The sequence below is a fragment of the Rana temporaria genome, chromosome 3, assembly GCF_905171775.1.
Source record: "Rana temporaria chromosome 3, aRanTem1.1, whole genome shotgun sequence".
Classification (NCBI taxonomy): domain Eukaryota; kingdom Metazoa; phylum Chordata; class Amphibia; order Anura; family Ranidae; genus Rana; species Rana temporaria.
This window is the reverse complement of record NC_053491.1, coordinates 44,504,921-44,531,768: the sequence shown is the minus strand read 5'-3', so window position 1 is coordinate 44,531,768 and position 26,848 is coordinate 44,504,921. Positions and strand designations below refer to the sequence as shown.

The window sequence follows — 26,848 nt, the reverse complement described above, 5'->3', positions numbered from 1 at the left end:
ATTAACCTTTGATAATAGTTAAACTGCATACATTTACTTCTCTAAATAGGTCATGCCTTGTACATATTTTTACAGCATTTAAAACAAAATAAATAGACATGTGGTTTACTATAGAAAAACTGTCAGATGAAAAAAAAAAAAGACTATAAAACACAAGCCTGCTACGCAAATGGCAATTTTCTGAAGTCTCAGTTTGCAAATAAACATCGGTTAATTTTACCTTTTCTTGTGCTATGATTTATGCATTATTTAAAGCTGAGCGAGCTCCACATATCTGTAAGTGTAGATCATAGTGACACATTATCTGCCAGCTTCTACTGAGTCACCAAATGTAATTTTACCATTTGTGTTCTCTTTGTGAAGGATTCTGAAGCAATATAGCCACCCCAACATTGTCAAACTGATCGGAGTCTGCACACAGAAACATCCAATATACATTGTCATGGAGTTGGTACAAGGTGAGTAGGAGTCTGGCCTGCTGGGCATCAAAAACAAAAATATATCCCAACATATAAGACAAATTTAAACCTGTCTGATACATGCCACATTGTTGATTATGGCATACCTCCGAACTGTCCCTGATTTCAAGGGACTGTCCCTGATTTGAAGCAATGTCCCTCTGTCCCTCATTCTCCTCATTTGTCCCTCATTTTGGTCTGATCTATATAGATATGTATAAAATGCACTTTTCCAATGTCAGAATCAATACATTTCTAAATGACATCAGGTTCAAGCTTGTGTTGAACATTTGAATGTGATTGTTGAGAAATAAAATAGGGAGGGATTTTACAGCTGACTTTTCAGTACACTTCTAGTGACTCTGTGGGGTATCTGATGGAACGGATGTTCGCTCAAACTTTTCTTGCATACACACGGTCACACAAATGTTGTCGAAAATTGCGAGCGTCAAGATCACGATGACGTACAACACGTACGACGAGCCAAGAAAAATTAAGTTCAATGATTCCGAGCATGCGTCAAATTTTTGTGCGGTGAATTGTGTACACACGATCGGAATTTACGACAACAACTTTTGTTGTCGAAAAATTTGAGAACCAGCTCTCAAATTTTTGTTGTCGGAAATTCCGACAGCAAATGACCGATGGAGCCTACACACGGTTGGATTTTCAACAAGCTCACATCGAACATTTGTTGTCAGAAATTATGACCGTGTGTACGCGGCATAACTGTATATTATTGGAGATCCAGTACATTTTGGTAGTTCCCATACCGGCCAAAAAAAGTCTATGGGGAAATTCAATACATCTAGAGAAATACTAGATCTGGGAAGAGAACTGGACACAGAAATCTTAGGCCCAGATTCTGAAAGGGCTTATGACGGCGCAACGCAATGTACGCCGTCGTAAGTCCTAATCTGGGTCGTCGTATCTATGCGACTGATTCTTAGAATCAGTTACGCATAGATATCCATTAGATCCGACAGGCGTAAGGCTCTTACGCTGTCGGATCTTAAATGCATTTTTATTTTTCGCCGCTAGGTGTCGCCTTCGTCGTTTTCCCGATTGAGTATGCAAATTAGCAAAATACGCGAATTCCCGAACCTACGCGCGGTCGACGCAGTGAAGATACAACGTTTACGTTAGATTTGCGACGCGTAAAGTTGCCCCTGCTATATGAGGGGCAACCAATGTTAAGTATGGCCGTCGTTCACGCGTTGAAATTTAAAAATTTACGTTGTTTGCGTAAGTCGTCCGTGAATGGGGCTGGACGCCATTTACGTTCACGTCGAAACCAATGACGTCCTTGCGACATCATTTAGCGCAATGCACGTCGGGAAATTTTAGGGACGGCGCATGCGCAGTACGTTCGGCGCGGGAATGCGCCTAATTTAAATGATCCACGCCCCCTACCCGGCTCATTTTAATTAGGCGGGCTTGCGCCGGGGGATTTGCGCTACGCCACCGCAACTTTACAGGCAAGTTCTTTGTGAATAAAGCACTTGCCTGTAAAACTTGCGGCGGCGTAACGTAAATGACATACGTTACGCCGCCGCAGAGATGCGGCGATCTACGAGAATCCGCCCCTTCGTGTATTTTTTTTACATTGCAGCCCTCATCTCCGTTTTCTTCTATTTAGTTGGCATTTCCCTTAACAAACTGTCTTCTGAGAAAGAATAGTTAGAACAGATCAGCATAGTAGCTTTGAGGGCATAAAAATTGATGATATTTAAAATTATCCTGTGATTTTCAAAGCAAAATATTTCCTACAATGTGATTGATGGCTGCTGAATTTGTATAAATAAACAGAGAGCTCAGCAGACAGATGAAGTCATTTGGTTCTCCTGCAGGTGGCGATTTCCTAACGTTTTTGCGGAATGAAGGAAGCAGACTGAAGATGAAGGAGCTTATCGGGATGTCAGAAAATGCTGCTGCTGGGATGGAATACTTGGAGAGTAAACATTGTATTCACAGGTACTGGCCAGGAGGGAGATTGCTTTGGTATCTCACAAACCCAGACTTGGATAGTTGTAAGAACGGGTCACAGCCTGTAGGCTTCTGCTCGTTTGTCATTACTTCATGCAAATATGAAACCCTTTTTTTCTCTGCGTTCTTCCTTGGGTGAAATTTTTTTAATCTGGGGGGAGTGAGCTTAGTTTTTAATTTCATTAAATGATAGAAAAATGAAAAAAAAAATAGAAAGCATCTATAAATGATGTTCCAATTATAGATGCAAAATTTCTAATTATGACAAATGCAAAGGTTGCTTTAATTTTTTTGTATGATAACATTTCCACATATAGTAAAACATTGGTTTTAGAGTAACTTGGTTTGAGAGTGTTTTGCAAGACAAGCAAAATGTATTAATACATTTTGACTTGATATACAAGTGATGTCTTGATATACAAGTAGCGTCATGTCACAACTGAGTATAAAAGAGAAGAGAGGAACCTCTAAGTGTAGTAATATGGTTACATTTAATGAAGATACAACATTTAGTAACCTATTGCTACACTTATAGAGCCGGTTCACACAGGGGCGACATGACTCTGGCAACGACTTTGCAAGGCGACCTGAACACGACCTGAGCGCGCACCACAGCGCGACTTGGGGCAACTTACAAGGCGACTTCTTTTTTTTTTTTATTCTTCGTTTTTTATTGTTGTTTGCATATATAAAATACAAAAAGTAGTACACCATCGTGCATAGACTTAACATAATACATATACAAGCCTACATTTTTCCCCTCCCCCTACCTCTGTATCATTATGATTAAGTGAAAAAAGCCTCTTACATACCAAATTGTCTTCCCGTATGTCCACCATCCCCCCCACCACCCCTCCCGCCCTCGCCCACCCAACCAGCCTCCCATCACACCGTGGACCAGTTTTTTGAGTTAATTTGCTTCATTAGATTAGTCCTCCCCATAAAGGGATGTCCAGTATCGGATTAAAGTATTTAAGTTTAAAAGACGTCATCTTCTTATATAGAACATCCTGTTATGTCTATCCAGGGTTTCCACATCCTCACAAACTTTCTATAATTGCCCTGTCTAGTGAGTGTCACTCTCTCGCTCCAGATCATTGTGTTAATGGTTTCAACCCAAGATTTGACAGTGGGTGGGGTCTGAGCCTGCCACCTCCACGCAATTAACTTTCTTGCCTGGAAGAGGCATCTCAGCACCACCTCAAGGGCACCGGCGGGCACTCTATCCTCCTCGATACTTCCTAATAGGCATGTCTTAGACTCGACTTCCAAATTCGTTTTAAAAGTTTTATTTATTATGTCTATCACCTCCTCCCAGTATCTGAATAGCTTAGGGCATTTCCACATCATGTGGATAAGATTGCCTGTCGCTCTGCACCTTGGACATTCGTCAGTACTTCTCCACCCGAGATTGAACATTCTCCTGGGGGTATAGTATACTCTATGCAAGAGGAATAAGTGTGATACTTTCTGAGATGGAGAGATTGAAACCAATACCCCCCTCTTCAAGATCGCGCTCCACTGTTCCGTGGTCATTTGCCCTAAGTCTCTCTCCCACCCTATCCTGCTCTTAATGGGGCCTGCCCTACTTATTGTTTTGGCTCCTATTCTGGAATACAAATCGGAGATCAGGCCTTTAGTTGTTTTTGAAGAGCTTATTTTCAGGAGGGTAGGGGCCGAGGACCATACAATGGGTTGTGACCCGAACTGGGCTTGGATGCCGTGCCGGATCTGGAGGTATCTGTAAAATGTTTTATTTGCTATATTGAATTCCTGTCGCAAGTCTTGAAAGGATTTCATATGTTCTCCATCATACAATTGGTTTAAGCGGTTTATCCCTTGTCTCTCCCATTCCTTGCATCTCTCAATATCTTTTAATTCCCTTAAGTTTTGGTTGCACCAGAGAGGGGCAAACGTTGTTATTCCCTTATAGCCCATCAGTGCTTTTGTAGTTTGCCATACTTTATGGACAAGTTTTATAGTTGGACATTTATGAATAAACGAGCCAGCCTCAAGTGCCTCCAATATTGTCCTATGTGGTGCCCCTATTAGCATCAATGTACCGGGATTCCCGTCTCCCTCCGATCCGCAATTCGCAAGATGTTGTAGCTGCAAAGCTAGGAAGTATGTTTTCGGGTGGGGTACTGCCATTCCCCCCTCTTTAGCTGGTAACTGCATGGTCTGGAGACAAATCCTGGCTTGTCCCTTCTTCCAGATTAACTCTCTAAAGATGGATTCTATCCTTTTGAACCATTTTTGATCTATCCAGACTGCAGGACAGGAGGCTTTCCAGTGGCCAATCAAACAACAATCAGCTCTGTGGGACGGAGGGCGGAGGGGTTTGCCTGAGAAAACAATTTTCTCTTCCTGTATTGTTGCTTCAGTTAAGACATGGGATCCGACTTGGAGGCGACTTCCATTGAAATCAATGGGTACAAGTTGCCTACAAGTCGCCTAGAAGTCGGATTGAAGTAGTACAGGAACCTTTTCTGAAGTCGGAGCGACATCAGTAGTGTACATTAAGACGGCTCCATTCACTTACATTGACTTTCTCACCCGCGCGACTTCAAGTCGGATCCCAAGTGTGAACCAGCTCTTAGAGGCGCCTCTCAACTCTTTTATACTCTGTAGCTCCTGCTGGATTTTGCTTATAATGCCCTTATGGAGGCTTCCATTTGTGGATGGGTATTTTATGGTTACACAACCTATCGAATTTCTATGTTTTTATATGGACTATAAACTGAAGGACCTATGAATAAATGGTTGTGAATCATTTGAGTCAGTGGCGGAACTACCGCCATAGCGACCCACGCGGGCGCTATGGGGCCCGCAGCCGAGTGGGGCCCGGTGAGGATGAAGAATAGGGGTGCAACGGATCGTCACCGATCCGTGATCCAAATGGGTCACCCCGTTCGGATCGGCACACCACGCGATCCGGAGCCTCGGCCTAGGAAAGTCCCCGGCTTCGGCCTAGCTCCGGAGCGGTGGCCATATTGCTCCACCCAGTGTGCTTGCCAGAGCCCAGCGTGACACGCCTCCCCACCTCAGCGCGCTGACTTCTGTAGTCAATGCGCTGAGGCGGGGAGGGCTGTGCACTGGGCTCTGGCAAGCACACTTGGAGAGGGAATGCTGCTAGCAGTGAAGCACTGGTGTGAGAGGAGAGAAAGGGGAAAAAAAGACCACATTCACAGGGGTGGATTAAAGAGGTGAGGCTGTTTGGACATGATGTTTTTAGAGCAAGATTATTTACTACTGCATGTTATTTCCCCCCCAGTTCTGACAATGACTGAACACAAAGCTAAAAAAAGACCCATGAGATAAAACTTTTTTTTTTTCTTATATACAACAGGTATCAAAGATGTAGTTTGATGTGTAAAATGGTTGCCAAATGCCATAAAGCAACTATAAAATGTGTGTGTGTGTGTATGTAATTTAGACCGATCATTTTTTTTGGAGGGGGGGGGGGCTACATTTTGCTATGGGGCCCTGTGATTTCTAGTTACGCCCCTGATTTGAGTTTCCATTAATTCTTATGGGGAGATTCGCTTTGATATACAAGTCCTTTGGATTCCAAGCATTATGCTCGTAATCCAAGGTTTTACTGTACATTTCTTTGACATTTAGGGGTTAATTTACCAAAAGTAGAGCATTCAAAATCAGGTGCAGCTCTGCCTAGAAACCAATCGGCTTCCAGGTTTTTCTTTTTGTCAAAGCTGATTGGCTACCATGCACCGCAACACCCTAGTGGGGGGCACAAATTGGTAAGCGTGATTCAAATCATAGCATTGCCTTCACACGGACTAGTTTTTCTTCAGTTTTTGCATCATAAAAGCGGAAAAAAGAACCCTGACCATTGAATCCTATGGAACTGTTCACACTGGTCAGTTGCAGGTCCATTAGATTCTTCAAAGTCCTGCAAGCTGCATTTTTGGTGCATGTTTGGTGCGGTAAAATACCCACACCAAAAACGCACCTCCCCAATGAAATTAATGGAAAATGCATCAAAAACGCAATTGCGTTTTTGGTGCGTTTCTTGTCACGTGTTCTTTTTTCACAGGTGTGAAATGTACTAGAAACACAGCAAAAACACATGTGCATTTTTACTGCATTTTTGCAGTGTGAAAGTAGCCTAACCAATGAGGTAAGAAGTTGATAAAAAGACTACCAATTTCAAGGGGTTGTAAACCCTCATGTTTTTTCACCTTAATGCACCCTATGCATTAAGGTGAAAAAACATCTGACACTTACCGGCCCCACCAGCCCCCCCGTTTTATTTACCTGAGCCCTGGAAAGTCCTGCGTCGAGAACGCGCTTGATGTTTCCCCGGGCTTCTCGGCTCCTCATTGGATAGATTGATAGCAGCACAGCCATTGGCTCCTGCTGCTGTCAACCAAATCCAATGACACAGGGCCGAGTCCTGCACTCAGCGACTATGGATGCCGAATGCAGGACTAAGGAGCGTGACCGCAAGGTAACCCCCTTGGAAGAGCGCTTGCCATAGGGAGGTTATCTGAGGTGGGGAGGAGCCAGAGAGAGCCGCCGCTGGGACCCCAGAAGACGGCGTTCGGGGCCACACTGTGCAAAACGAGCAAAGGATTGGTGGTGTCAGGGGTTCCTTATATGAGTGGTGGAAATAGCTCATTGCTAAAGGTATCCATTTCAACCGCTGGAGGAACCCTAAGGTTCTATGGAACCTTGGCTGAGAAAGGCTGCAGTAGACTTTAGTCACATAATATGATCCCTCACCAAGCACAAGATAAACCATCCTTTATGGTTTCCCAAATATTGATTAAACAGCTCTGGCCTGTGCCATAAATATCTCATAGGTTATTTGAGGCCACTGGCCTACTGTTCAGGGCCTCGCTTCTCATAACATGAACCTTATGCCTCGTACACACGATCGGTTTTCCTGACAGGAAAACTGTCGAGCAAATAAATGAGAACTTGTTCTCTTTTTTCCCGCCGCAATTCTCTGCTTTTTTTGCTCTGCAGTTTTCCTATGGGAAACACTGCAGTGGAGCATACACACGGCTGGTATTCCCGACCAAAGCTGTCATGGCAGTTTTCCTTTCAGGAAAACCGGCCGTGTGTACATAGGGAAAAGCAACCAAGCAGGTTCTTGGTTTTCCCGGCGGACTTTTGACCGCCGGGAAAATCGATCATGTGTACGAGGCATGAGGCCAGGCTATGAGCATTCAAGTATTTGCATATTTTAGTAAATGGGCATTAAAACACACTCTCAGGCCTCTGTTGCTGCAGACACTGTGGAGCAATTCATCCTCCTTTTGCACATTACTTAAAATTCAAAAAAAGATTAGAAGACTGGAAGGGCTGCCAAAAGCATTACCTGAGCAATTTCATTGCTTCTGCTGTGAAAGTTTATGATATTTTGTGCCACAGTGCCTTCAGCTACATACAGGTCCATGAGGCTTGATGTAATTAAAGTAAATTTACTGCTTTATATGTAAATATTTACGTATTTATAGTCTGACCACACTTTAAAGCGGTTCTCCACCCTAAAGTGAAGTCCCGCTGATCGGAACCCTCCCCCCCTCCGGTGTCACATTTGACACCTTTCAGGGGGAGGGGGGTGCAGATACCTGTCTAAAGACAGGTATTTGCACCCACTTCCGGCCCGGCATTCACGGGCAAAAGACGGGCATTGCGTCACATCCCGTCGCCCCCCCGTTGTGTGCTGGGAACACTCGGCTCCCAGCACACAGCGGGAGCCAATCGGCGGGCGAGGCGCGACTCGCGCATGCGCCGTAGGGAACCGGGCAGTGAAGCCGCAGCACTTCACTTCCTGGTTCCCTCAGCGTGGATGGAGGGGGGAGCAGCAGGGTGACGAGCGATCGCTCGTCATCTGCTGCGGACGGCGCTGGACTCCAGGACAGGTAAGTGTCCTATTATTAAAAGTCAGCAGCTGCAGTATTTGTAGCTGCTGGCTTTTAATATTTTTTTTGGGCGGAACATCCGCTTTAGGCAGCACAGACCGTCAAATATTGTTCCGGATTTGGTCTATCAAGACAGAAACACTATACTCAGTGGCGGCCCATACAGGGCACAGGGGCGCCACCCCGCCTAATCCATGCGCCCGGCCCCTAATCTACATGCTGGCCGCCAGATGCATGGATTTCAATGTTTTTTTTTTTTTTAAGTACATGATTAGAGCCTGAAGCTCTAATTGGCTTAAAAAATGGTGGGCTCGGGGCGCAGAGCACTGCGCCCTAAGTCCACCCAGTTGTGTGACAATAGCAAATTAATATTCGCTATTGTCTCCCAGTCATTCGGCTCTCAGGACCCACTTCCTGTTCGGCCGGAAGGAGAAGCAACGGCCCCGGAGCAAGGAGTAGCTGGAACGAGGAGCAGCAGCCCTACCCCGGATCCTTGTCATCTGCCTTTTAAGGTCTTCCAGGGGGGGTGATCGCCGATTTCCCCTCCATCTCCCATGGGGGGGGTTATTACCTTCTCGTTCGTCTTCCCTGTGGGGGTGGCATTGGTTTGCGGCCCCCTCAAAAATATTCAGCACCAGCCGCTACTGACTATACTATTTGAGTGGGCTAAAGGAGTGGACATAAACGGATTGTCCTGTTTTAGAAGGTACTTACACAGCATACTGTACAGGTATTGGTACATTTTGTTGATCTGAGAGATCAAATAACAAAATGTGACCCTGTATGTCCAGCTTTAGATAGATAGATTTACTTTGATAGCGATGCTTAGAAGGTGAAGTAATTAAAATTAGCCTAATCCTGGAGGAGCCCGATATAAACTTCAACAATCTCTGTTTTCCTTGGCCTCATCTACACTAATAATAATGAAATGAGCCCAGAGCAACATGACATCATTTAGAGACCTACCCATCCTGGTTAGGTGGGCTGACAAATTATACATTTCCCACAAGTGCTTCACCTGACTTAACCCTTCCTTACGTCTGCGGTAACTTTTCAATTATATTACTACTTTGCTATTGTTTTTGTAAGTTCATTAGAGGTATTCAATTCATAAAGGTTATGAGACCATAATTTAAGGCGAGTTTACAGTGGGTATAGAAAAAAAATCACCCCCCTTTAAAATAATTAAATTTTGTTGCTTTACAGCCTAAAATGAAGACAGACACAGTTTCTGTTTTATCCAGCTGTATTTACTTGTGCAGCTTATAACCAAGTGAAAGATATAGCACCAACATGTCAGGAAAAAATGATTAAAAAATAAAGCAAAAACAGAATCACAGAGTTGAAAAAAAAAATAAAATAATGAAAACTATAGTACAGCTTCTTAGAATGGAGGAGGAGGGCAAACAGGATGGGCATAGATGGCACTCTTGAGGAGTGCCTGTGACAGGTCCAGCGCTCGTCTTACCCCTTCAGCATCAGAAGATTATGGCTGAGGGAGTGTGGGAGGGGCAGAGGACATAGGATTTCAACTAAGACAGCAGGCACCAACACAAGGGACATATTTCAATAGATGCAAGTTTCATCCCGTGTGCTGTTTTCTAAAATGTTTAGTTCACATAAACCTAGACCTTATACAAATCACTGCATACACAGTAAAGGTTCACATCTCATGCATGTGCCGCGGCGCCCAGGAGAACAAGGAAAGGGGGGAGAGATTACTGGGGGCATCATTGTGGATCATTGTGTGCAGCGGAAGGATGTAAGGGCCAGATTCACGTAGAAGAGCGGCGGCGTAACGTATCGTAGATACGTTACACCGCCACAATTTTTCATCGCAAGTGCCTGATTCACCAAGCACTTGCGATGAAAACGTACGCCGGCGGCCTCCGGCGCAAGGCGGGCCAATTCAAATGGGCGTGTGCCATTTAAATTGGGTGCACTCCCGCACCAGACCTACTGCGCATGTTTCCGAACTCCCGCCGTGCTTTGCGCGAAGTGACGTAATTTTTTCGAATGGCGACGCGCGTAGCGTAATTCCGTATTCCCGGACGGCTTACGCAAACGACGTTATTTTTTAAATTTCGACGCGGGAACGACGGCCATACTTTATACAGCAATACGATTGCTGTGTAAAGTTAAGGCACCAAAAAAAACGACTAACTTTGTGATGGGAAACTAGACTAGCGGCGACGTAGCGAACGCAAAAAACCGTCGTGGATCGCCGTAACTCCTAATTTGCATACCCGACGCTAGTTTACGACGCGAACTCCCCCCAGCGGCGGCTGCGGTATTGCATCTTAAGATCCGACAGTGTAAAACAATTACACCTGTCGGATCTTATGGCTATCTATGCGTAACTGATTCTATGAATCAGTCGCATAGATAGAACAACAGATACGACGGCGTATCAGGAGATACGCGTCGTATCTGCTCTGTGAATTTGGCCCTAAGTGTTTTTTTTAAATTTGACCGACTTCACTGAGCTTGTTCCTGGATCGCCTATGTAAAAATACACCAGGTATGCACTTACTCCCTCCAGTGGCGAAAACCAGGAAAGACATCCTACTCGCAGAAGATAATACAAAATAAATTATCCTCTTCTTACCTTATCCACGCCGCAGGAAAAGCTACTAAAAGTAGTTCCAGCTTTCACCCATCATGGCGGGCCAGTTATGCCAACCTTCAGGTTTATCAGAGAAAACCTCATACCTGGACCTGTAGAAGACTCTGCCAGAAACTTTTCATGCCACAGATGTATTAGTACACCAAGGTCTGGATCCCAGAGCCCAGACCTCCGCAGAGAGACATTACAGGCAAACCTTGTTTCTTCTTTACACGAGGCCTGGGTACCAACCATCTTAGGTTTTTGATATCGGCCAGAGGTAATGACCCGGTTTATAGCTCCTAGGTCCCTGCAGCCAGACCATCAAAAGAGCATTTTTCTTCTTAGCACATGTTGAACGTAACCAACCACCTTAACACTGGAGGTACTCTCCATTTGGGAGGGGTTATATAGGGGAGGAACTCAATTTTAATTGGGTTTGCCAGTGTCCAATCACATGTGGTGACTACCTAACCCATTAAGTAATTAAGGCTCTGTGTCCCGTGATGTATGATTAAGAAAAGAGTAATTTGGGTTGTATAAGAGTCATCTGAATAAGAGTATTGAATAAGAATAAGAGTGAATAAGAGTCATTTGGGCCTTTCTGTACATTTTTGGGTCAGGCAAACAAAAATCAATGGTCCTCCTTCACACCAGAACACAAGTGGGGGTTATTTACGAAAGGAAAATCCACTTTGCACTACAAGTGCACAGCAAGTACACTTGAAAGTGTAATCACTGTAGATCTGAGGGGAAGCTCTGAAATGAGGGGAAACTCCGCTGATTTTATTAGCCAATCATGTGCAAGCTAAAAGGCTGTTTTTTATTTTCCTTGCATGTCCCCCTCAGAACTACAGTGACTGCAGTTCCAAGTGCACTTGTAGTGGATTTGCTTTTCGTAAATAGCCCCCATAGTGTAATATGCTTTTTAATTATACAGTATATTTTTTAGGTCAGTGCATCCGCTGTACAACACATTTTTTTGTTTTGTTTTTCACTACAGAGATCTTGCTGCACGTAACTGTCTTGTGACCGATAAAAATGCTCTCAAAATAAGTGACTTTGGCATGTCAAGAGAGGAGGCGGATGGCGTGTATTCATCCACTGGCGGGATGAAGCAGATTCCAGTCAAGTGGACGGCACCAGAGGCACTTAATTATGGTACTACTACTTTACTCCATTGCTTCTCCATGTCTTAAGTTGTTGATAGGATTCCCATAACATTGCTCACATATTTTTTATAGAGATTTGAAGAGCAAGTTTGCTTAAAATTTATTCAGTTTTGGATGAAATGTCATTGGGTACCACTACCCATCTACTGTACGTCTTACACCTCTTTGGGACCCCCAGCCAAGGAATCTTTAATCACCTTCCCATTCCACATCATGGTAATAAGAGATTCCTTGGGTTCTGGCAGTCATAAACGTTATCTTCAGGGCTGTTTTAATAAAGAAGCCAAAAGGTTTCCCCCAGCCCCAGCAGGACATTGGATCCTGCAAGAGTCTTGCAAATCTTTGATTGGAACTTAGGTTAAAGGTTTGTAAGGATGAACAGGAACTTTATATAATTCGCCAGTGCCCTGGGTAGGCTAAAGATCACCCTAACGTAACCCCTTAGCGCCGACCGTACGCAAATATGCGGCCTCAGCTTTAGGGGATTATACAGGGATGATGCCCGCACCTGCAGGCATCATCCCGGTACTGTTTTTAGAGAGGGCGGTCGGCTTTCCAGGGATAACAATTTCCGACAACAAACGTTTGATGTGAGCTTGTTGTCGGAAAAATCTGACACTGTGAAGGCTCCATGGGACATTTGCTGTCGGAATTTTTGACAACAAATGTTTGAGTAGAAAGAAATATTTGGACAGCCGCACTCTGGAAAAACCTTCTTGGTTGTCTTTTATTGATAAAAGTTTTCAAACACCACACATCACAGCAAAAACAGGGGCATACAGCTGACGTTTCGCACTACAATCAGTGCTATGAGTAAGCACTGATTGTAGTGCGAAACGTCAGCTGTATGCCCCTGTCTTTGCTGTGATGTGTGGTGTTTGAAAACTTTTATCAATAAAAGGCAACCAAGAAGGTTTTTCCAGAGTGCGGCTGTCCAAACATTTCTTTCTACTATTGCTTTGTGCATTGCCGGCACCTGGGTTTCTCTGAGAGGATACGGATTCATCCACATACCCTATGAGTGAGTGAGTGAAAAATTTATATAGCGCTACACATGCGAACTTCTCCCTTGAGCTCAGAAGAGGTGGGTTTTGATCTTTCTCCTAAAGGCCAAGTGGTTCTCCTCCAACCGAATGGAGGTTGGCAAAGTGTTCCAAAGTCGAGGGCCTTGGACAGCAAATCTTCTTTCTCCTTTGGACTTGTATCTGGTTTTGGGGATTTGGAGTAAATTGTGGTTGGAGGATCGCAGAGCGCGTTTGGGGTTGTAGGCTTTTATTTTGTCGCATAGGTATTGGGGGGCATTTCCCCAAATACCCTATTGGAGCGGTGACTATGTTCTCAACAAATGTTTGAGAGCTGGTTCTCAATTTTTCCAAAAACAAAAGTTCTTGTCGCACAAAAATCCTACGTATGCTCGGAATCAATTGGAAGCATGCACGGAATCATTTTTCTCGGCTCTTCGTAGTGTTGTACGTGACCGCGTTCTTGGCGATCGGAATTTCTGACAATATTTGTGCGATCGTGTGTATGCAAGACAAGTTTGAGCCAACATTACGTCTGCAAAAAATCCACGGTTTTGTTGTCGGAATGTCCGATCGTGTGTACGTGGCATTAGGAGACCTGCAGTAAAGACGGCAATAAAGACCTGCAGATTCCTAAATCCATCCCCTCTAAAGAACACAAAAAAAAAAACACTGGGTAGGCTTACAATACCTCTGCTTTTTTTCTAAAGATCTTCCGTCCTAATAAGTTTTAGCTTATTATTTCTGGTTGTATGTGATTCCGGAAGGAGAAATGCATCAGAGCCCATTATCATGATTATATGATTATACCATTATATCTAAGATTATACTCTGCTGGTGTCATTGTGCTTACTTTTCTTCATGTGCTGTGCAGACAAAAGGAAGCTTACATTTGAATAGGTCATCATTTCAGGGAGCTTCTCAGAGTTTCTAGGTCTAAATCTAGGTGTGTTTAGTGTACAGACACAGGTTTTTATAATCACTTTGGGGCAGATCCACAAAGAGTACGCCGGCGTATCTACTGATACGCCGGCATACTTTCAAATTTCCCGCGTCGTATCTTTGTTTTGAATCCTCAAAACAAGCTACGACGGCATCTGGGTTAGATCTGACAGGCGTACGTCTTTGGATCTTAGATGCAATTCTTCGGCGTCCGGTGGGTGGCGTTCCCGTCGTTTTCCGCGTCGAGTATGCAAATTAGCTACTTCCGACGATCCACGAACGTACGAGCGGCCGTCGCATTCTTTTACGTCGTCTCTAGTCGGCTTAATTTGGCGTATAGTTAAAGCTGCTATTTGGTGGCGTACGCAATGTTAAGTATGGCCGTCGTTCCCGCGTATAATTTTTAATTTTTTATTTTGTTTGCGTAAGTCGTCCGTGAATCGGGCTGGACGTAATTTACGTCCACGTCAAAACAATGACGTCCTTGCAACGTAATTTTGCGCAATGCACGGCGGGAAATTTAGGGACGGCGCATGCGCAGTTCGTTCGGCGCGGGGACGCGCTTCATTTAAATGAAACACGCCCCCTACTCGCCGATTTGAATTACGCGCCATTACGCCGCGAGAGATAGACTACGCCGCCGTAACTTACGGCGCGGATTCTTTCTGGATTCGAACCAAACAGAAATAAGTTACGGCGGCGTGGCGTATCTCAGATACGCTGCGCCGGGGCAGATCTTTGTGGATCTGCCCCTTTATTCACATCACTGCTCCAGAGACAATATTCTAAACATAGTTACATAGTTAGTCAGGTCGAAAAAAGACAAGTCCATCCAGTTCAACCACAAAAAATAAAAAACAAAATAAAAAACACAATACAATCCTATACACCCAACTCCATACCCACAGTTGATCCAGAGGAAGGCAAAAAACCCCAGCAGAGCATGATCCAATTTGCTACAGCAGGGGAAAAAATTCCCTCCTGATCCCCCGAGAGGCAATCGGATTTACCCTGGATCAACTTTACCTACAAATCTTAGTACTCAGTTATATTCTGTACATTTAGGAAAGAATCCAGGCCTTTCTTAAAGCAATCTACTGAGCTGGCCAGAACCACCTCTGGAGGGAGTCTGTTCCACATTTTCACAGCTCTTACTGTGAAAAAAACCTTTCCGTATTTGGAGGTGAAATCTCTTTTCCTCTAGACGTAAAGAGTGCCCCCTTGTCCTCAGTGTTGACCGTAAAGTGAATAACTCAACACCAAGTTCACTGTATGGACCTCTTATTTGTACATGTTGATCATATCCCCCCCCTAATTCTCCTCTTCTCAAGAGTGAATAAATTCAGTTCCTCTAATCTTTCCTCATAGCTGAGCTCCTCCATGCCTCTTATCAGTTTGGTTGCCCTTCTCTGCACTTTCTCCAGTTCTCCGATATCCTTTTTGAGAATTGGTGCCCAAAACTGAACTGCATATTCCAGATGAGGTCTTACTAATGATTTGTACAGGGGCAAAATTATATCTCTGTCTCTGGAGTCCATACCTCTCTTAATACAAGAAAGGACTTTGCTCGCTTTGGAAACAGGGAGGGATGGGACAACTGCGGCACGCCCACTGTATCTATTGCACAAAGCGAGATACACCTCTAACGATTTGCGCAATAGAGTCGACCTGCCACTGTATAACTACGGCGGCTGGTCGGCAAGTGGTTAAATACAAGCTGGCACACTCTGTTTGCAGCAGACTGAGAGGATGAGCTCACAGTGCCTCTCAATTCTTGTCAGTAGCACTGAGCTTAATGGACAGCTTGGAGCATTGGATTAATGGTAAAGCACCATTGGAACAAGCTGTCCAATAAAAATGCTGCAGTGGAAGCTCAAATGCTCCCTTCCAGCCCAGCCCTCTCAACTAGAAGTAAAAAGCATGGGTTTATGGGCATAAGATTTACTCACAATCATGTGTTTTTCTCACAAAGTTAAGAATCTGCTGCCTGCTGAAAAGGTACTGTTATAACATATACCGGTAGCTTAATAATATATGATTTAGCTTGATTAAAAACATAATCATTTATTATTTATTTATTTACTGTGAAATTACTGGTTGGAAGTTATAACTTCAAACGCCAGTAATTTGTCAGTTAACCACTTAAGACCCAGACCAATATGCAGGTTAAGGACCTTGCCCCTTTTTGCGATTCGGCACTGCGTCGCTTTAACTGACAATTGCGCGGTCGTGCGACGTTGCTCCCAAACAAAATTGGCGTCCTTTTTTTCCCACAAATAGAGTTTTCTTTTGGTGGTATTTGATCACCTCTGCGGCTTTTATTTTTTGCACTATAAACAAAAATAGAGCGCCAATTTTAAAAAAAAAACAATATTTTTTACTTTTTGCTATAATAAATATCCTCAAAAAAGATATAAAAAAAATATATTTTTCATCAGTTTAGGCCGATATGTATTCTTCTACCTATTTTTGGTAAAAAAAAATGCAATAAGCGTTTAACGATTGGTTTGCGCAATATTTATAGCGTTTACAAAATAGGGGATAGTTTTATGGTATTTTTATTAATATTTTTTTTTTTACTACTAATGGCGGCGAACACCGTTTTTTTCCGTGACTGCGACATTATGGCGTACACATCGGACAATTTTGACACTTTTTGGGGACCATTGTCATTTTCACAGCAAAAAGTGCTATACAAATGCATTGATTACTGTGAAAATGACAATTGCAGTCTAGGAGTTAACCACTAGGAGGCGCTGTAGGGGTTAAGTGTGACCTCATATGTGTTTCTAACTGTAGGGGGCGGGGCTGGATGTGTGACATCATTGATCGTCTTTCCCTATATCAGGGAACAGACGATCAATGACAGCGCCACAGTGAAGAACGGGGAAGGTGTGTTTACACACACCTCTCCCCGTTCTTCAGCTCCTGTGACCGAATGCGGGACTCCGGCGGCGATCGGATCCGTGGGTCCCGCGCCTGCGGTCACGGAGCTTCGGACCGGGTCGAGTGCGCGCGCGACTCACGGCTGGGCTCTTAAAGGCGACGTACTTGTACGTGCCTGTGCCCAGCCGTGCCATTCTGCCGACGTATATGTGCAGGAGGCGGTCCTTAAGTGGTTAAGTCACCTGTTTGAGTACAGTTTTTTGAAAATAGGTATAGTATAGTAAAATCTTTATAGGTATAGTACAGTATAGTAAAATTAGTATAAGTATAGTATAGTAAAATTACCTTAAAAATATATAATAATTATTTGTATATTACTTACTTAGGGTATTTGGTGTAACCACTTGCCACCCAGACCAATTCTGACACTTCTCTCCTGCATGTAAAAATCATAATTATTTTGCTAGAAAATTACTTAGAACCCCCAAACATTATATATATATATATACTGTATATATATTTTTTTTATCAGACACCCTAGAAAATAAAATGGTGGTCATTGCAACTTTTTTTTGTTACACGTTATTTGCACAGCAATTTTTCAAACGCCTTTTTTTGGGGTGGGGGGGGGTATTTTTTCATGTTTCATAAAAAAAACAAAGTTAGCCCGATTTTTTTTTTTAGAATTTAAGATGAAGTTACGCCAAGTAAATAGATACCCAACATGTCATGCTTTAAAGTTGCGCACACCGGTGAAATGGAGCCAAAATTTGGTACTTAAAAATCTCAGCTTAAATTTTTTTTACAGGTTAGGGGGCAGATCCACGTACCTGCGCGTAATCTTCCGCCGGGCGCAGCGTATCTAAGATACACTACGCCGCCGCAATTTTTTTTTCGAATCCACAAAGAATTTGCGCCGTAAGTTACGGCGGCGTAGTGTATCTTTGGCGGCGTAAGGGCGTGGAATTCAAATGGATGTAATGGGGGCGTGTTTTATGTTAATACGTCGTGAACCGACGTAAACAACGTTTTTTTTAAACTGCGCATGCGCCGTCCGTGGGGGTATCCCAGTGCGCATGCTCGAAATTAACCCGGAAAAAGCCAATGCTTCCGACGGTGACGTCATTCTACGCAAATCCCTATTCGCGAACGACTTCCGCAAACGACGTAAAATTTTCAAAATTGTACGCGGGAACGACGGCCATACTTAACATTGAGTACGCCTCATAACAGCACCTTTAACTATACGCCGGAAAAAGCCGAACGAAAACGATGTAAAAAAATGCGCCGGCCGGACGTACGTTCGTGGATCGTCGTAAATAGCTAATTTACATACTCGACGCAGAAATGGACAGAAATGCCACCTAGCGGCCGCCGAAATATTGCATCTAAGATCTGACGGCGTACTAAGACGTACGCCTGTCGGATCGATCCCAGATGCTGTCGTATCTTGTTTTGTGGATACAAAACAAAGATACGACATGGGAAATTTAAAATTACGCCGGCGTATCAAGAGATACGCCAGCGTAATGCTTTTGTGGATCTGCCCCTACATGTTTACAGAGGAGGTCTAGTGCTAGAATTATTGCTCTTGCTTTAACTTTCGCGGCGTATGTAACCTGTGTGTATCTGGCTCTGATACTAGCAACTGAGCTCGCCGCACATCCCTGGTTCACACTACACAAACAAACCACACAAAGGCGGTAAACCATGCTTAGGTATGGTTAAAACTGCCACCCTAAATCATTGTTACTAATTCTTCTTATTATTATTCTTATTACAAATAGTCCCCCTCAGATCTAGTTTCATTGGTACAGGTTGGAGCAATGTGACTATGCATATTCCATACCTAGCCAATGCCCCTGAAAGCTACTCCAGTGATGTCACTGCCTCGCCTCTCCTCCTCATCCAATCAGAAAATGTTTTGCATTCATTGAGAAAATGCAAAGCATTCTCTAAATGGCGACTGTTATGAGTGGCCGACCTCCTGTGTTCTGAATACAGCATGGCAACCGCTTGGACAAGTGGAGATCACTGGAGCAGCAGTATCAACTTCAGCGATTTCCAGCTTCCAGGGGAATAGGCCAGATATGGTATATTAGGAGTTACATTGATCCAAGCTAGATCAATGTACAATAACTGTGAATAAAATATCCATACTTAGAATTCATCTTTAACTGCTTCTGGACCAGCTGCCGCAGGCTGGCTCCCCTGAGCGAGCAGTCGTAGCTGTACGTCGGCTCTTTAAGACACCTCCGGCGGCGCGCGCGCGTACACGAAGCGTGTCCTCTGAGCCGATGTGAGTGCCCGGCGGTCGCAATGACCGCCAGGCACCGGCAATTGTTCGTTACAGAACAAGGACGGGGATGTGTGTGTGTGTGTGTAAACACACAAATCCCGGTTCTCTCAGGGGCGAGGAGACTAATTGTGTGTTCATATAATGTATGAACAATGATCATTCTCTTCCCCTTGTCAGTCCCATCCCCCTACAGTTAGAACACACAATAGGGAACACAGTTAACCCCTTGATCGGCCCCTAATGTTAACCCCTTCCCTGCCAGTGTCATTTATACAGTAATCTGCATTTTTTTATAGCACTGATCATGGTATAAATGACACTGATCCCAAAAATGTGTCAAAAGTGTCCGATTTGTCCGCCGCAATATGGCAGTCCCAATAAAAAAAATCGCAGATCGCCGCCATTACTGGTAAAAAAATAAAATAAAAATGTCATAAATCTATTCCCTATCTTGTAGACGCTATGGCCCGGATTCACATACATTGGCGCATATTTATGCCGGCGTAGCGTATCTTTTTTAGGCTACGACGGCGCAGTGCGGAGCGGCAAGCACAGTATTCACAAAGCACTCGCTCCCACTCGCTGTCAAATCTACGCTGGGTTTCCTTGGCGTAAGCCAGCGTAGGTGGAAGTGGGCGTGAGCCATGCTAATGAGGCGTGACCCCATGCTAATGATGGGCCGAGTGACAGACAAGTACTTAAAATGAACGGCGCATGCGCAGTCCCGTGGACGCAACCCAGTGCGCATGCTCAGAATCACGTCGAAACTACTCCCTAAGATACGTCGAATCACTGCCTACGACGTGAACGTAACCTACGCCCAGCCCTATTCACGTACTACTACGTAAACGATGTAAAATATGACGGCTGTTCCCTGGTCCATACCTTTGCATGAGTTGCGCCTCATAGATGGGGAATGACTATACGCCGGACGTAAGCCTTACGCAAACCGCGTATATTATGCGCCGGGCGCAATTACGTTCGTGAATCGAGGTATCTCCCTCATTTGCATATTTGCAATGAGGCGGCCAGCGTAAATATGTGCCCACGATACGCCGCCGTAGGAAAGTTACGTCGGTCGGATGAAGCCTATTTTCAGGCATATCTAGTTCTGTGGGCACGACGCATAGATACGACAGCGCAGATTTACACTTACGCGGCGTATCTTGAGATACGTCGGCGTAAGTGCTTTGTGAATCTGGGCCTATAACTTTTCCGCAAACCAATTAATATACGCTTATTGCGATTTAAGTTACCAAAAATATGTAGAAGAATACATATCAGCCTAAACTGAGGTAAAAATTTGTTCTAAAAATTTTTTTTTTTTTAGATTTATTATAGCAAAAAGTAAAAGATATTGGGGGTGCAAAGTACACTTGAAATTGCACTGAAAGTGCACTTGGAAGTGCAGTCGCTGTAAATCTGAGGGGTAGGTCTGAAATGAGGGGAAGCTCTGCTGATTTTGTTATCCAATCATGTGCAAGCTAAAATGCTGTTTTTTATGTTCCTTGCATGCCCCCCTCGGATCTAACTTCCAAGTGCAATTTCAAGTGCACTTTGCACTTGTAATTGTAGTGCAAAGTGGATTTGCCTTTAGTAAATAACCCCCATTGTGTGTTTTTCCAAAATTGTTGCTCTTCTATTGTTTATAGCGCAAAAAAAATAAAACCACAGAGGTGATCGAATACCACCAAAAGAAAGCTCTATTTGTGGGGGAAAAAAACTGTAAATTTTGGTACACCATCGCAATTGTCATTTAAAGCCAGAGCCACCATCAGGGGGGTACAGGCAGTACACCTGTAAGGGGCCCGGAGATCCACAGGGCCTCAGATGGCAACCCCCCCTTTTTTATTTATTTTTTTATATATTTTATTATTATTATTATTATTAAAGGGCCCAGAGGTCCCCAGGGCCCTGGATGGCAAGCCCCCTTTTTTTTTTTTTTATAAATGTTTATTTTATTAATTTTGTATATATTTTTTTTATTTTTTTTTTATTAAAGGGCCCAGAGGTCCCGGAAGGCAACCCCACTTTTTTTGTGATTTATTTTTATAAAAAAAAAATATATATATTATTTGTGTATATTAAAGGGCACAGAGGTCCCCAGGGCCCCAGATGGCACCCCCCCCCCCTTTTTAAAAATAAATAAATATATATTTTTTATTTCTTTTTTTCTTTTTATTAAAGGGCCCAGAGGTCCCCAGGGCCCCGAATGGATACCCCCCTTTTTTTATATATATTTTTCTTTGTTTTTCTTTATTCTTTGTAAAGGGCCCCCCCCCCCCCCCCCCCCCCCGCTTCTCAATTTGCTGTTCTCTGCTCCAGGACGGCCCATGCCTGAAGCTGTGTAAGGGGCCCCATAATTCCTGATGGCGGCCCTGTTTAAAGCCCTGTTTTGCCGTATCGCAAAAAGTGGCCTGGTCATTGAGCGGCCAAATCTTCCAGGGATAAAGTGGTTAATGAACATATAACTGGATTAAATGCTGTGTTAAATTCAGCTTGAAGAAATTCAGAAATAACCTTTTATTTGGGAAAAAAACAAATGCCCAAATGTAACTATATAGAGAGGGTGTTTCAAAAAGTGAAAAAAACAAAACAAAAAAAACGATGCATTGAAAAAAGAAAAAAAAAAAGACTTTTGAGACTTTGTTGTACATTGCGGAAGCTTTAGTGCTCTTCGTACTGACAGGTGTTGTATATCTTCTCCCTCAGGCCGGTACAGTTCAGAAAGTGATGTGTGGAGCTTCGGCATACTGCTCTGGGAAGCGTTCTCTCTTGGGTCCAATCCATACACAAGTATGAATAACCAGCAAACCAGAGAAGCAATAGAACAGGGTAAGTTTATTCCTGTGTACCGGAGAAAGCTGCAGTTGTACACACTGAGCGGATATTACAGCAAAATCCCCAACCTCAAGCCATAAGCCGTCAATTCCTTATGTTACAACTGAGCTTATACTACACCATGTAGCACTAAAAGGCAGCTGTTGGATTGAATCTATGTTACAAAAAGCAATGTGTAAAGGACAGACCCCTAAGGGAACAAATTTGCAATCATTGTCTATTACTCTGACTACAGCAGTTAGTTTTTATAGATTGCTAAACTTTGCACATCAACATTGATGCTTCAAAATTCAATTTTAACCTCTTGGTTGCCCAGATCACACATATGTGCAACGGCAAAGAGGTTCATCTTTTATTATACGCACGCCGCACGCGTCCATAGGTGGCAGAGGTTTCTGTGTTGAGAGCGTGCTCATTGCATGCTCACAGCACAGTGAGCAATCTGTCAAAGACAATTCCTGCACTAGTAATGATAGGAAGTTAGGCCCCTTTCACACTGGGGCGGTGGCGGTATAGCGCCGCTAAAAATAGCGGCGCTATACCGTCGGAATTGCCGTGGGATTCGGCCGCTAGCGGTGCGGTATTAACCTCCGCTAGTGGCCGTTAAAGGGTTAATACCGCCCGCAATGCGCCTCTGCAGAGGCGCATTGCGAGCGGTATTAACGCAGTTTCCCATTGTTTTAAATGGGAAGGAGCGGTGAAGGGGGATATAGATATACAGTTGGTGTGGTTGATACCTTACATTCTCACCATGGTTGAGATAGGGTGCTCAGAGGGTTGCTCACTTGGGCGTGGTCATCTACTCAACCAGACCACTTACTCCAGTGATGTTCCGCCCGTGGGCACCAAAGGAATTATATATATATATATGGGATTTAAAGTGGAGGTTCACCCTATAAAAAAATTCTAACAATACATCCCAGCCCAGCCCAGTTACATAGTTACATAGTTAGTCAGGTTGAAAAAAGACACAAGTCCATCCAGTTCAACCACAAAAAATAAAAAAACAAAATAAAAAACACAGTAAAATCCTATACACCCAACTCCATACCCACAGTTGATCCAGAGGAAGGCAAAAAACCCCAGCAGAGCATGATCCAGTCCTGCATATAAAATGACACTGACCTTTTTTTTTTCTTTGCCGTAGATATCGTTTAGCCGTGGAATTCACCGCAGCTTCCGGGTAGGGAATCCCGTGGGAGTGGGCGTTCCTATTGTCATGCCAATTGATTGACATGCTAAACGACGGCGCACACAGCGAGTTACGACTTCCTGAAGGAAGCTCGGGTCGGCTCGGCTCTATTCGGCGCCGGTGCGCAGGCGTAAATCAGCGTACACGCCCCTAGCGGCCAGCGTAAATAGTCAGCTAAGATACGACGGCGCCCGCCGTCGTATCTTAGCTACATTTAAGTGTATCTCAATTTGAGAATACACTTAAATGTACGACGGCACAGATTCAGAGTTACGACGGCGTATCTACTGATACGCCGGCGTAAACATCTCTGAATCTGGCTAATAATGTTGCAACAGGTATAGTAGGAACTCAGATGGCTTCCAAAGATGAAGGAAGATATTTTTTTTCGCATGTACATAACAAATTGGCATTTCATTTTGAACATGAAGTCAACCTATTTTGCCACGGCATACAAAACATTTTGAATTGGTTTATTTAATAGGTGCATAGGATAGGATCTCAGATGTTTCAGTGTGTTCAGGTTGCCAACACTATAATCATGCAAAAGAGTTTCTGCACTTGAAAGTCTCTTGCTCAATGTATAATCTTTATTTCCAGTACATTGCTCAGTACAAGCTGCACTATTTCGAGCGTCCCCACTCTTACACCTGAGGAAGGATGCTCCAAACTGTTGTGCAGCTTGTACTGAGCAGTGTACTGGAAATAAAGATTAGATATTGAGCAAGAGACTTTAGAGCGCGGCAACTGTTTTGGATGATTTTATATATATATATATATAAAGCTCCCAGCTGTCTCTGAGTTGGAGCAATGTCCCTCTGTCCCTCATTTGTCCCATTTTGGTCTGATCTATATATGTATATAAAATGCACTTTTTATCTATCAAAAAGTGTTTCCCAGCGCTAAACCTTTTATCCAATTGCTGTATTTGTAAATTCCAAAAGCCAATATAAAGGAATAATAGTGGTAAAAAAAAGCACTTGTGGCTTTAACAAAACGTGTTTTTTTGTACAATTCTCCTTTAAGGGGGTGTGGCAAGGGGTGTGTCCTATGTCTGCATACTTTTGCTTATAATTGTCCCTCATTCCTATCTCAAAAAGTTGGGAGATATGTGATATATATCTATATATATCTATATATATAGATATAGGGCCAGATTCAGAAAGCATTTACGTCGGCGTATCACCAGATACGCCGTCGTAATTTCAAATGTGCGCCGTCGCATCTTTGCGCCGATTCACAAAGCGAGATACGTCCAAAAACATGGCTTCAGCCGTCCGACGTAACTTGCCTACGCCGGCGTATCGCGGGCGCATAGTTACGCTGGACGCATTCGGCGTTCCCATTATAAATATGCAAACGACCTAGATACGCCGATTCACGAACGTACTTGCGCCCGGCGTATTAATATACGCTGTTTACGTAAGGCGTACGACCGGCGTAACTTTACCCCTCATAAAGCATGGGTAAGTCATGTTAAGGTATGGACGTTGGAAAGACCGTCGAAATTTACGTTGTTTACGTAAGTCGTACGCGAATAGGGCTGTATATGTAAGTTACGTTTACGTCGTAGGCAGTGTTCGACGTATCTTAGGCATTCTAGCTGACGTGATTTTGAGCATGGGCACTGGGATACGTCCACGGACGATGCATGCGCCGTTCGTTCGGCCCCTCATTTACATAGGGTCACGGCTCATTTTAATACAACACGCCCACTGCCTTGATAATTTGAATTAGGCGGGCTTACGCCGGCCCATTTACGCTACGCCGCCGTTACTTAGGGCGCAAGTTCTTTCTGAATACGGTACTCGCCTCTCTAAGTTACGGCGGCATAGCGTATATGAGATGCGCTACGCCCGCCGAAAGTTACGTCATTCTTTCTGAATCCGGGCCATAGATTTTATATATATATATATATATATATATATATATATATATATATATATATATATATATATATATATATATATATATATATACTGTATTTATCGGGGTATTGCACGCTCCGGGGTATAGCGCGCACCCCTAATTTTGACCCTAAAATCCTGTAAAAAAAACATTTTATTACATTTTACTACTTACAGTTTTGGTGTCTTGCCCAGCGTCTATCGGCGGCCTCGTCCGGTCCGGCGTCCGTCTGCGGACTCGGTGGTGTCCTCCCAGCTTCTCCCGCGCTGTCTTCATGTCGAATCCCCACTTCCCGCGCTCAGTTTGAAGCCTTCGCCAACGTATACCGAGCGCAGTACACTCGGGTATATTCGGCCAGGCTCGGCTTCTCACGCATAAACGTCACAGAGCGTGACTACGAGTGAAGCCGAGCCTGGCCGAATGTACTCGAGTGTATTGCGCTCGGTATATGTCGGCGCACCAACGATTTTGCCCTGATTTTCAGGGCAAAAAAGTGCGCGATATACGCCGATAAATACGGTGTGTATATATATATATATATATATATATATATATATATATATATATATAATTTATTTTTTTTATGATCAAAGAAAGTGATGTTTTTCAAGCACAAAGGGATAGGACAAAAACAAAATTAGGAAAAAAGAAAGAGGCACTGGAGGTAACGTTGGAAGGAAAAAAGTTGAAAAGACCGGCTTTTCTTTGATGGGCACAAGAACAAAAATCTGACTCTAATTATTTCTGATATTTGGCAGGAAGCAGACAAATAGCTATTTTGGTATTTTAAAAATATTTGCACTCTCTCAGCTTACAGCTTCTTTCACAATGTTCAAGTGAACGGAGCAATGCAGAGTCTTCTAAATTATTCAGGATCAGTCTTTTAACATTGTGACAGGGATAAAAACGCAACGGTGTTGAATAGAATGGAAGACGACCATGACTCTCATCAAAGATTCTGTCCCCGGGACATACCGACACCTCCAACAGATTATACCAAATCTTCCCATTTGTCTTTTTTTTTTTTTTAATACATAAATAAGAAAGATAAAAAGATGTTCTTATGATTGCAGGAAGCCGTCTGCCAGCTCCAGACAATTGTCCCGAGGATATTTATGAACTGATGCTGCGCTGCTGGGAATATGACCCCAGGAAACGTCCAAGCTTCAGCATTGTGCACCAAGATCTCATCAGTATCCGGAAGAGACATCGATAATTCCCGTTGATTTTATTGTATGTTCTGCCTCCCAGGCCAGGCGCCCGAGGCAGGTCTTATTTATCATTGTACTATCTGTGTGATGCACGTGTTGATCCGATCCGAGGGATGTAACGTAATTATCAATGGCACGGTACCACTGCTCCGAGTAGATAATAAAACGCGCCGACATTTCCTATTCACCTAATGCCAATAGACATTTCCTTTATATTTGCTAACAAACCATGAAAGATTATTTATAACAATATTACACCCAAAATCAAATCATTTATTATGTTGCAACTTTCCAGTTCTTAGATGCAGTGGATTCATTTTTTATTTTTTTGGGGGGGTTAATTTACACTTGCTTCAAAATGTGGCATTAGACAGGCTTTTTTTAACCACTTGCTTACTGGGCACATAAACCCCCTTCGTGCCCAGGCGAAAT

At 43.6% G+C, this 26,848-nt stretch overlaps 1 protein-coding gene across 2 annotated transcripts in view; it reads left to right on the top strand.

Moving 5' to 3' along the window:
• FES (FES proto-oncogene, tyrosine kinase) overlaps positions 1–26,608 on the top strand; it is a 252,331-nt gene extending 225,723 nt beyond the window's left edge. For both annotated transcript variants that reach the window (XM_040342486.1, XM_040342485.1), the window contains exons 15-19: positions 364–458; positions 2,309–2,432; positions 11,947–12,104; positions 21,977–22,099; positions 26,279–26,608. In XM_040342486.1, coding sequence (XP_040198420.1) covers positions 364–458; positions 2,309–2,432; positions 11,947–12,104; positions 21,977–22,099; positions 26,279–26,421 — 643 coding nt within the window. In that variant the 3' untranslated portion in view covers positions 26,422–26,608. The remainder of the gene's footprint in view (positions 1–363; positions 459–2,308; positions 2,433–11,946; positions 12,105–21,976; positions 22,100–26,278) is intronic.
• The last annotated feature ends 240 nt before the right edge of the window (positions 26,609–26,848 follow it).